The sequence below is a fragment of the Engraulis encrasicolus genome, chromosome 8 (genome assembly GCF_034702125.1).
Source record: "Engraulis encrasicolus isolate BLACKSEA-1 chromosome 8, IST_EnEncr_1.0, whole genome shotgun sequence".
Lineage (NCBI taxonomy): Eukaryota > Metazoa > Chordata > Actinopteri > Clupeiformes > Engraulidae > Engraulis > Engraulis encrasicolus.
This window is the reverse complement of record NC_085864.1, coordinates 17,374,495-17,386,994: the sequence shown is the minus strand read 5'-3', so window position 1 is coordinate 17,386,994 and position 12,500 is coordinate 17,374,495. Positions and strand designations below refer to the sequence as shown.

The window sequence follows — 12,500 nt, the reverse complement described above, 5'->3', positions numbered from 1 at the left end:
CCAACGCCCTCTGAGCCACGGTTTTGCATACTGGACAAGTCAATAACAGCCGCCTGTGTTTTAGACAGATTATGATTTCTGTAGATCATGTGTCCTCAATGTTCTGTGGACATACTGTAGGTGGCCATCTTAACAACAGACTCTTCACACCTCACTTCTAATCCCTCACAGCTAACTTGTGGTACATTTAAATAGGACTAAAATCTGATGGTTTGATGACACTTTCATTCATAGCATTAACCACAACACAAAAGGCTAAACTGCAATGATGACAAACATTTATCTGATTATCTTCGGTTTAATTTATGGTAGTGAGACACTGTTTACTAGTGACAACCAAACGAAATGACTACATTTCAAAACAGGTCTCAAACTCTGAAATACTTCTGAGATACTATTTACCCAAAACGCTTGTCATTTCGGTCTGCCTGAGTGTGTTGGTGTGATTTCATGGCGCTTGTTTGAACTTGCTATTGTAAGAGATCAGAATCTGAGCATACAGGGATGCTACTTTAACACTTTGACCACAGTTGCTCTGGATGTACGGTACAGTAGGTCAGGGAATTAACGATGACATAATGGCCCAACATCCCTCCAACTTTCGGCCACTTCCTTAAATCCTACTTTGGTGCTTTTGAGGTCATATGTTTCAAAATTTGTTTGGGATTTCACAGAGTTTGGATTGAACATTGGAAGAGCTCACCATTCTGAGTTTGAGCATACAGGGATGAGAGTGGTGTTTGGTGCAATGGTGCAGTGTGGTGTTAGGTGCATTCTGACTATACAGGGACAAATGTGTTGTTCAGTGCATCAGTGTTTGGTACATTCTGAGTATACAGATGCATTTGTGGTTGGTGTTTGGGTGCAGTTATTTGATTCTGCTGCAGGTCGAGGAGGCTCTGCTTCGTTAGTAAGGTAATTAACTATGACATTAATGGGATATACAGGGATGAGTGCATGTGGCATTTGGTGAATAGGTGTATACTGTAGGTGCGTTTATTTCTTTAGTTCTCCTGCAGGTCCTGGAGACTATGCTCGGCAAGACAGCAATGAACTATGGCACAATAGTTGAATGAGCTAAAGCACAATACGAGGGGGAGTGTGGTGTTTGGTGCATTACTGTGTTGTGCGTTTATTCCTTTACTTTTGCTGCAGGTCGTGGAGGCTCTGCTCGGTAAGTAAGGCAATGAACCATGACGTCCCGTACAGGGATGAATGCGCGTGGTGTTTGGTGCATAGGGGTATAGGTGCGACCCTCGTGGAGGGTCTACTCGGTAAGTACAGTAATGGACTATGGCACAATAGTTGAATGAGCTATGGCACCATACAACTGGGTGCGGGGGTTGTTTGGGGCATAGCTGTATAGGTGTGTTTATTTCCTTACTTCTGCTGGAGGTCGTGGAGGCTCTGCTCGGCACGCTGCAGGCCCTCCAGGTCCTTCATCATCTTCTTCATGTGGTCCTTGGAGTAGCGGTTCTGGATGAAGGCGAACCAGCAGCCGCCCATGCCGATCACGATGGACACCACCAGCATGAAGTCCTTCAGGTGGTTGTGTCTGTTCACTGCAACAATAGAGGGAGGGAGGAAGGGAGAGAAAGTCAGGGAAAGAAAGAAAGAAAGAAAGAAAGAAAGAAAGAAAGAAAGAAAGAAAGAAAGAAAGAAAGAAAGAAAGAAAGAAAGAAAGAATCAGAAACACAGGGATGGACATAGAGAGATGGAAGAGGAACAAATGGAGTGAGGGAAGAATGCGAGGAGGAGCAAGAGAGTGAATGAAGAAGATGAAGGGGGAGAGAGGGATAGAGATAGAGGAACAGAGGGAGGGAGAGAAGAGTGAAAGATAGAGTGAGATAGTTAGTGAAGGAGAAGGAGTAAGGGAGGGGGGATAGGCAGGGAGAAAGAGCAAAGGCAAAAGGGATAGAATGACAGCGACAAAGAAAGAGAGGACAGAGGGGAATGGGAGAGAGAAAGAGTTGCATAGAACTGTTAAGACATGTCAACTCCTCACTAATCACTCAGTGTGACAGTATGAGCCCAACCAAGAGAGGTAAGACTAGGCCCAACGTCTGGAAAGACGTAGGAAGAGCGCTGTAGAGCGCTGTTGAGCTCACTCAAACAGAAGAATTCAACAAAACTTGAGTTAAAAAGTAAAACTGTTTCTCAAACTAACTCAGCAGCAAACTTTTTTTGTAGTGAACATTCACAGATGGCCAAGTTGGCATGTTAGGCTGCTTGATCAAATTAGATGCAGTACGTTCCTGGGGTGAATTTCTCAAAACCAAAGTTGCTTACTACATTAGCTACTTTGTTGTTTTCAATGCATTTTCCCATTGACAACTACCGAAGTTGCTAACAGGCTAACAACTCCTCTTTTGAGAAACTCACCCCTGGTACGGTATACGCTCCAGAATCACCTTGGCGTTTCGCAATAGTGTCGAAGCATATCTCCAAAACAATGTTCTTGCCTTCAGTGCTAGTAGGTGAAGGCCACAGTGCTCTCATGCGGGGCAGACATGGATTTGGGCCAAAAGACCAAGATAAACCTGATTAGCACCCGCTATTTCAGTCTGCCAACTGATGCTAGGGAAGTACGTGGGGACGGGGGAAAATGTCGGGGCATGCAGGGGTCTGACATTTCCACTGGGGCCCGTCTCACTGCCGCGTCCTCTGGGCACCAGAGCCGGGGAAGAGGGGGGTGAGGGGGTGGGTGTGGGGAATGGAGGGCTAAGCCAACAGTCAAGGCCACGCCAGCAACTCCAGACGTGTTGCTGGGTTGCAGCCGCCGTCTTCAAAGACCCAACCGTGTGAAAATTATATTTGGTTTGATGTCAGGCAAAACCAGTGAAGTTGATATCAAAACTTAAACATGTAACCTTAAACCCTTTTTAAAACACAGAAATCAGTCTTGTGATTTTCATCGTTGGTGTTATGGCAGGACTACACAGCATCCTGCTGGCATGAGCCATTTGCAAAGCTGCGTTGAGACAACACCTCTCCAGCACCAAAGTACAGGAATAATCAATTAAAAGGAAAATGCAATTTCACCTTGTAACAGCAGTGAAATTGGACAAAGGGCACTGAAATTGCATCAATCTTAGTATTTCAGCATACGCATAGTAAGCTTATCGCCAAAAAAGTGAAGTGTCCATTGTCATAATATATTCAATAGATTCACCTGAAGTGATGGGTGTAAAGGAACACCGCAAAATGTGCATTTTAAACCTCATACTGACAAATACAAGGTAAAATCAATTTATCAGCAAGACAAAGGTAAACACATAATTTTGCATCTAAAATCTGCCATTCACTTTGATCCTTTTATTGACTACTTGATCCATCCACCCATGCCCATCCATGGCTGCAGTCTGCTAAAGACAACATATTGAGGGGAAGGCCCATTCCAGCGCCCAGCTCAGTGCCCATTTCTGGGGCTCCGTCCTTATTCAGCCATGCAATTAACACTGCTGCTGCTGCTGCTGCCTGCAGTGGGCCCTCCACTTCCCCTATTGTTGTTGCCTAAGTGGGATATTACAGTTGGAAGTTGGAGCTGGCCTGGGCCTGGGTGTTATTGTTGCGGCCTCCAGTTATCGTGCAGAGAACATTCCTGATGAGTACAAGAACACAAGCGAGCGCTGGGAGCTGGTGCAGGCCCGGCACCGCACCTCCAAGACCAGAACAGAACAGAGCAGCCCTGCTTGCAAAGCTTCCCTGCAAAGCCAAGGGGAACACTTCTATATAAGGCTCCAGAAACAGCTGAAACCAAGTGAGAAATGATGGGGTTGGGATGTGGAGTGGAGGGGGAGGGGGAAGGGGATGGGAGGACAGCAAAAAAGACTACAAAGAGGGGAAATGGTGGGGGTCGAGATAGATTGAGTCTAAAACTGGCAGCAGACGGTTACTGAAGCTTTGACACCATGCCAACACAGACACTGACGACTGAGCCACAAGTCTTAAATCCCTCTCCAACACCCCCCTCCCCTCGCCTTTCCTCTTGCCTCCTCTCCTCCCCTCTCCTCTCCTCTCCAACACCCCCCTCCCCTCGCCTTTCCTCTTGCCTCCTCTCCTCCCCTCTCCTCTCCTCTCTCCTCCTACTCTCCTCCTCTCAGCCGACCAACAATGACACACGGACATAGTGAGTCTGAGCATTCATGCATGCCTATGCAGACACACACACACACACACACCGGCCACCCAAAAGCATGCACACACACGCTTGCACACCAACACACACTACGTGGGTGTACACTGCACACACAATGACACACACCAAAAAAAAAACAAAACTATGGAGCGAGTGCAAGTCCTCCATGCGGATTATTTGCATGTCACAGAGGCCTGGACTAACTCCCCCCGCAGGCAAACAACTTTCCGTGCTAAACCAATAGGCTAAACCCTCTCCTCTCCATCCCCCACCCCCACCCTCAGTCACTGATGTAGGCTAATGGGGAGCCATTACGCCTGCAGTCTTTGGCCTGTGTGCCATCGCTCATAAAAAAGCCGAGCCCCTTCAGCCCTGCCTGCCTGCCTGCCCGACTTTATAATAACGTTGAGTAAACACTCCAAACGGCTGCCAGACGGGGACTCTGGTGTCATTTTTTTCCCCCATGAGATGAGACGCTCCATTCACTGGCCCTGGCCACGCTGCTGCTTAAAATCAACAGGAGGAGGAGGGGTAAAGCTTGAAGCACCTGGGCTCCATGAGCAGTGGCCTAATATAATATCATAATTTCTTGTGGTCCTTAGTGGTGGTTTATACAGAGACATGTCATTAGGGGCTGCTGATCATGATCAAACAGCCTCTGAGACACATCACCAGGGCTCTGAATTAACACCCGCTAACTGGCCAAATGCTGGTGAAAATTCAGTTTGGCTGGTAGAAAATGAAAAAAAGTTACGAGTCACTTTAACCCATCAGAGTGTGTGTTTGACTCGTAAGATGTACACCAACTAGCCATTTGGGCTGGTGAAGAAAAAAATGAATTTAAAATAACATTTTGACTATTGTTAGTTTAACTTTTTTTCCATTATTATTATTATTATTTTATTTCATTTATGACCTAATGGGTCATGTGATTTGTGTCTAAGGTTGGGGTGGGGTGGGTGGGTATTGATGACTGACTTTGTAATGCTTCTGTTTCCCAGCTTGGGAGTTTGCTCTCAAATTAAAAAAAAAACAGTGAATCACAAAAAAAGTTAGTTTATAGCCCTGCACATCACAGTATTTACCGTCATATCACAGTATGACTGCAGTACATAAATGTCAAAAATATATATATGCCACACGCAAATGTCAATCTAGCCCTAAATTCAGACGGGTAGAAGCATATCTACCTCAATTCCTGGGTAAGCCTACTGCCCACATCTTGATAGCACATGCCTGGTTTCCTTGGAACTCTGAGACTGGTCTATCCTGTTAACCTCTCCTCCAAGCATACCAACCCTCCCTGCAGCAAAAAATCCTTAGATTACTTTAGCATAAACTTTTACGGCACTACAGTAAAGCGGCACTCCCAGTACTTGTGAACACATACAAATGTGGAATTTGTACATTACATCACACATCACGTCACTTACCAAAAGACCACGAAAACACAGGTATCTAGTACACCATCTGTGCCTGAGTGGGACCTTTTACAGTAAATGGACAACATTTTGGTCTATTGACCTTAAAAATGTCTATTTGTGGAAGACTATGGCGTCATCATGACAGGAGAAAAAAAGGAGATCAAAAATAGCATTTATGAACGTGACGGCGGACATGAGGGCTTGAAAGGCTGAAAACCCCCCCAGTGGGTCTGCTGCTCTGATGGGGACCGCTGGCTCAGCCCCAGCCTGCTGTCACCTCCAGCCTGCTGATCAGACAGGACCGCTTGGACTCAGAGAGAGGAGACATGAGGGTGGCGCAGCTGGCCCTCTTCAGTGAACACATACACAAAATGGCACACACACATACACACTCACGTACACACACAGTGACACACACACACAATGACACACACACACACACACACAATGACACACACACACTCACACAATGACACACACACACACTCACATACACACATGATTACACTCACACTCACATACACACAATGACACACACTCACATACACACATGATTACACTCACACTCACATACACACAATGACACACACACACACACACACACACACACACAATGACACACACACACACACACACACACACACACACACATTGACACACACAATGACACACACATTGACACACACACACACACTCACATGCACACACAATGACACACGCACACACAAAGACACACGCACACACAAAGACACACGCACACACAAAGACACATGCACACTCACAATGACACACACACACTCACAATGACACACACACACTCACAATGACACACACACACTCACAATGACACACACACACTCACAATGACACACACACACACTCACAATGACACATGCCAGACACAGGCTGCCATCCCTGGGCCCTTCAAAGCTTCCGTACACACTCACAGACATGTGAACTCAGTCTCTCCCTTTCCCCCTCACACACCCAGAGCGCAAGCACGCACGCACGCACGCACGCACGCACGCACGCACGCACGCACGCACGCACGCACGCACGTACGCACGTACGCACAGATCCCAAACATTCACAAACTCTGCCATCCGAAGACTCCAATGGCAAAAGCCAGATAGGACGATCTCCCTGTTAAGGAAGGAGCCCGTCTCCTCACTTCCCCCAAACGAAAACATGCCATCATTTTGTATTACATCATAAGGCCATTACTTATTCAAACTGGGCTACGGTGCGGCAGCAGCAGCAGCACTGCGGCAGAGAGAAAGCGCTCGCTCACACTCACACTCAAAAAACACACACACACGCACACACACACACCAACACGCACACAAACACACACTCATCTTCTCTTTCAGCAAGCAGTAGAAAAGCAGCTCGGTAAATATCACAGACAATGAGGCTGCCAGCCAGCCGGACGGCCGGCCAGGATTTTTAAGCAGGAAAGCAGGACTTCAAAGGCCTTTTGGTCTTTAAAAAGTAAATAAAGTCCTCGGTCTGGGGAATACGGTTCAGGAGAGTGGCCTCTAAAGGCCAGGTCACACCTAGTCAAGCTACACTCCATTACACGACGACTGATGACCTGACAGACCTGAACGTCTTGGACAGGCTCAACTTGCACGACCGCATTCTAGTTCGAAGACAGATAGGCAGAGAAAGACTGAGAATAATGGAAAGAGACAGTGAGAGAGGTGAGGAGATGGTAGAGAGAGAGGGGGGGGGAAGAGAGAGAGAGAGAGAGAGAGAGAGAGAGAGAGAGAGAGAGAGAGAGAGAGAGAGAGAGAGAGAGAGAGAGAGAGAGAGAGAGAGAGAGAGAGACAGACAGACAGACAGAGAGACAGACAGACAGACAGACAGACAGACAGACAGATTAGGAGGGTGAGAGAAAAATAGTATACGCTCCAGAGACACTGAGCAAGAGCGATATCGAGAGAGAGAGAGAGAAAGAGAGAGACAGATGCAGACAGAGAGGGTGAAGGTGAGAGAGTGCGCCAGATAGATGTGCCCAGACTACTAAGTTGGTGCAGATTCACTTATGGCATGCCTCACAGCCTCTTACAGCAAGCACACTGCCATAGCGGACACCCTGACAAGAAACTTATTACAATAGATTGTAGAAAATCAGATACTTTGAATTAAATGAATAGCTGAACTGATAATTTCTGTAATTTCTTAAATCAAATCACTATGATTTAAGCACTCTGAACCCCAACTGTGTTCCTGTGTGCCATCTTTACCTTGAGAAGATTCAGTTTACCCCCTTAAAGTGTTTATGAAACGAAAACAAAATAAAGGAATTTGACCATTTCCAGGACAGATTCTGAAAGTTCTAAGCCTTGTGAATAAAATGGGATATTTTCTGGGTGATATTTTGTCCTAAAAGTCATGTTAAAACGTTCCCAAAAAGTGTTTTTTTGGTGACATGCAAATTTTATGCAAATGATATGCGTGACATAGAAGGGGTGAGTTCACCTCATTCCACCTTGTTCAGATCAATGGCGGCTAGTACCAAAACAAAGCGCAGTGTCAAGCAGTGTGTTGCTGGAGGGCCGAACGGTGCCAGCTGCAAAAATGGCTACTTGACAGAAGGAATATCTTTGCACAAGTTCCCTTCTGTGAAGAATGATGGAACTGTGGCCGACAAGGAGAAGGCTAAATCAAGCTAGGGCTCTGTGGATCCAATGCGTGGTTTTGAAGCAAGCTCGTGGTCACTGTTGTGCTCGGCACATTTCCACCCCTTGTGCTTCACCACAAATGTGGAGGTTGCGGGCATGGTTGGACTGAAGAGAATGCTATTGCCTCAAGCAGTTCCAACAATTGACATCGCCGGCGTGCAGACTGAAACTGCCCCTGTAACTGCTCGGGCACGAAGACAGGTGAGTGCACTGCTTTGCTTTAGGCTACTCGTTTTACCTTGTCCATCTGCTTTGTATGTTGTTTTCAGGAAAGGGTAATGCACATTACATGCCAAACCGATGCGAATGCTCTCGGAATATGCACTTTTTGTTGATTGCCATTCAACTGGTCAATAAATTGGTTTTGGGAGGATATCCGCACATCAGCGTGGTGCTCTCAGTCGAGGACAGCCAACTCACAGATTGGGCTACTCAGGACTTTTTCTGAACTGGGAAATAGGGGCGCTCCACCCTTATACCTCCGTGGGTGCACCCTCATACTTTTATTTTTATATATATATATATATATTTGAGCGCCCCTAATAAATTTCTCATTCATGGGGGGGAACACCCCCCTTCACCCCCTGTAACCTGCCATGATGCTCCCTCATGCCAAAAAATCCTAGAAAAAGTCCTGCTACTGCTTAGCGAATAAACGAAGATGCACATAGCGTAGGCCTACTTTGAAGCGTTGATTGTTTGTTTTGAGTATTGTGGTGCACGTGTGGCTGACGTTTGGACACACCTCGTCCTCAGAGTCTGGCTGAGGGACACGCGACGCCTGTGACTTTGAGCACAAAAAATAATAATAATGATAAATGCTAAAAATATGCTGAGGACTCAGGCTATATAGGGCGTTTTTCCAACAGCCTAATACCTCCGTTTTTTTCTCTAGTTGATGATATTTTTGCATGTAGCCTACATGCATTTCAATCACACTATATCGCGCAATTGAATCAAAATGCCCCCCATTTGTCAACAAATACACACGCCATGTCATCTGTGGGTCATGGCAAAGCGCCCTTAGCAACCGTAACCATAAACAAAACGAACTGTCAGGCTATGTCAACAATCGTCACTTCGCCTGTCAGACATGTCACTTTCTGCAGATGTATCAGTGCCTCTGAAAAAGATTTCTGCTGCTGTTTTTTTTTCTCATGAGGTTGGATGTGTGGTTTTTCCACACGCTGATGTTTGTATCAGAATTTTGGTTCCTTTATAAGATGTGGGTCCATCACATGTGTGTTGTTTTCTCAGATCGCCATACTAGCAAACCAGGGACTCCCCTCTATGATGTCACAGCCCAGCTCATTAGTCACACCAAATTTCACAGAATTCACACTTTGAGTTGCCATTTTCACAAGTTCCTCCAGGATGATTGGGTTCAAAGTCTCATCGATGCTATCAGAAAAAACAAGGCTTTAATGGGAATGACAGTTTGTTTTCGTTTCATAAACACTTTAACTTACGAAATAAACACCATTCCCACATGTAAAGCAATTGCCTCACAATCCATTCACAGCTGATGTCACTGGGATTCTGAAAGTTAGCCGTGTGAAGAACTTGGCAGCCTTTGGGTGCAGATGGGATTGCCGGCGAGCCAACTAACTGCTCAAAAAAACCCTCAATTACATCATAACAACATTGCTAAGACATCACCAAGAGTTCTAAGTAACAGATTGAGATTTGACATTACTATTTTGGTAACAAAAAGTATTTAACAGAGGATTCTGCATGAGAGGGTTCAAATAATCACCTGCACGTAAGAAAAATATAGACAAGCATATGCAAAATGCCAAAACCTCTGCATTAACACTGTGACATACAAAGAATGATCTGGTGAACCTGCTTAACGGGGGAACATTGGACCAAATGTTTACAGAAAGACGATGAGCTTGAACTTACTTGAAGGGGGTCCGAACAGAACTGTGTCGAGGGCCTTCAGATGGATCTTCTGGGCAAGATGGCGGTCCAGGATATTCAGGAGGGTGAAGGTCAATGTGGAGTTCTTCACTGCTAACCTGAAGGACCACAGATAGACAGAAACTTTGTTTAGCTACTTTAACTACTTACATTTTTACTTACACAGGAGGTCAGTAGACAGCATGCCAATATCAGCTTCAAAAAAAAAAAACACCTTCCCACGTGTTGGTTCTAACTGTCCACCTAAAGGTTATTTTACTAAACCTAACACTGTGCGGTCCGGTTCTCGATTCTGATAGCCGTGGTCAATTGAGCGTAAACCTACACCTTCCAACTGAAGATTCTATGCGCGTCGGTAATAAGAATATGTTGCAGTTGGGGTAGGGAGTCTGCAAGAAGAGCACATCTTTGCACCATCTGTGGTTGGGGTATCAGCGTGATTGCAAAGACATTTAATTCCTGCGATGTTTATCGCCCCTTGCTGAGTTTTTGTAGCGAAGTGTGTGTCTGGCAGCGCGAACACACGCACGTGGAGTAACGTTGCCGGGGTAACCACAATCACTTCCTCAACTTGTGGCGGATCAAATTAATTGTTATTAAAGCGTTTTAAAAGAAATTTGGTCAGCGATTAAGTGTAACAGTGTTAGATAAGCAATAAGCCTCTTGAGTCCGTGGGTTATGCTGTATTGATAACGGGCAAGGGGACATTTACGGCACTCCGCTTTGCGTCGTGCCCCACTCCCCTTGGCCGTTATCAATCGAACATAACCCACGGCCTCTCATGGCTTATTGCTTAATTAACTACCATTGGACTACATAGGATAACATGGGAAACATGACTAACTGAACTGGCCTGAAAAGATATAGTTTGTGCCTACCCCATATGTTGTTGTTTTTTTACTTTCTGAAGCTGGAATTGAGTCTTGATTAGGAACGAGGTGGTGCTAAAGTACCTGCCCATTTCCCCTACTGGACAAAAAAAATGCCCTATTGGAAGGTTTTTGTTTTGTATGTGGTCCATATTGACATGCTTGGAAATAAAAGGATGGGATAATGATGCCCTGATAATTTAACATAATATACAGTATATCCATAGCCCTACAGCCTAGTAAGGCAGTCGGAAGTTCAACTTATACACTTGTGTCACCCCTCTCCCTCAGCACCTGCTCCCGAAAACATCTGTGCACGCCACTGAGTTGAGGTCCATCTCTACACCCTAGTGATTGTTGAGTAGAAGAGGTGAATATCTTGGTTAGAGAAACCCTGCCATTTCCTCATATTGTGCACTTAACACAGACACATTTCAGAACTACCCAATGTTCCTGTTTGACGAGTGAACTCAATATCTGGTTAAAAAAAAAAAACTCACTGGATTGCATATGTGGCAGGGTTTCTACCTTCAGACGCTTGACACCTCTGCAATGTACAAACTGGGCACACGGAGAGCTCAACTGGAAACACAAGCCTTTGGCACCATTCCTACGGTTCAGCTAAACACGGGTGTGAAAGAGCTGCCTGGGACCTTTATAAAGGGTGTGTGGAGAGGATAGTCTCTACTCCGCACTGCACTGCACTCCAGCAGAGACATGGAGGTTGGGTCATCCGCAGGGAAAGGGCTACAAGAAACCCAAACACTTAAGTGTACAAGAACACAAGGGTCACAGGGCATCTACCGTAGATACTATCAGTAGTTACTACAATGGGTGGGGTAGCGCTAAACTCCTGAGGAGACATGGAGGATGGATCATCCATAGACAGGGCCGATATAACCCAAAAAACAAGAACACACAAGTAGGTGGTGGGCCCAGTCTCATATCTTGTCAGTTCGTTGGTGTTAACGAGTGGCAACTTTATTTTTGCTTATATAACCCCCTGACAACCCATTAATCAATATTTTGGCTGTTGCCATCCTCAAAACTTGCACATTGATTTATAAAAATGACAACAAAAACTAGCCGACCGAGTGACGTCACGTCAATGCAAAGTCAACGAGGCAGAATACAGCTAGCGCGTGCATGCTACCCGGAACCGTCAGATTTCATGGCAAAAAGTGACAAGTTGGGGGGTAAGTGGGCTCACTTGTTGTGTACATGCAAAAAAAATATTTTTCTCAAACTTTCAGGAGTGCTCTTTTTCGCTGTTAGTGTTCGACTGTCTGACCATCATTGGGCAACGAGAGATAAAGGTAAAAAAGATGACAGGTCTGTTCCCTCAAAGCAATAGAGCAATGAGGTGACGGGGGTAGATCAATTCGCCAAAAAAACTACGTGTCAGTAAAGAAATGCAAGCCGTGTTATTTTTTCCAGTAACAGGAAAATGGTCAGGAAT

General features: G+C 45.6%; 1 protein-coding gene across 4 annotated transcripts in view; it reads right to left on the bottom strand.

Annotated features, from left to right (window-relative positions):
- stim1a (stromal interaction molecule 1a) overlaps positions 1-12,500 on the bottom strand; it is a 71,425-nt gene that overhangs the window by 31,205 nt on the left and 27,720 nt on the right. For all 4 annotated transcript variants that reach the window (XM_063205081.1, XM_063205082.1, XM_063205083.1 and 1 more), the window contains exons 6-7: positions 10,155-10,270; positions 1,385-1,562 (exon numbers count right to left, since the gene is read on the bottom strand). In XM_063205081.1, the coding sequence (XP_063061151.1) occupies positions 1,385-1,562; positions 10,155-10,270 (294 nt within the window). The remainder of the gene's footprint in view (positions 1-1,384; positions 1,563-10,154; positions 10,271-12,500) is intronic.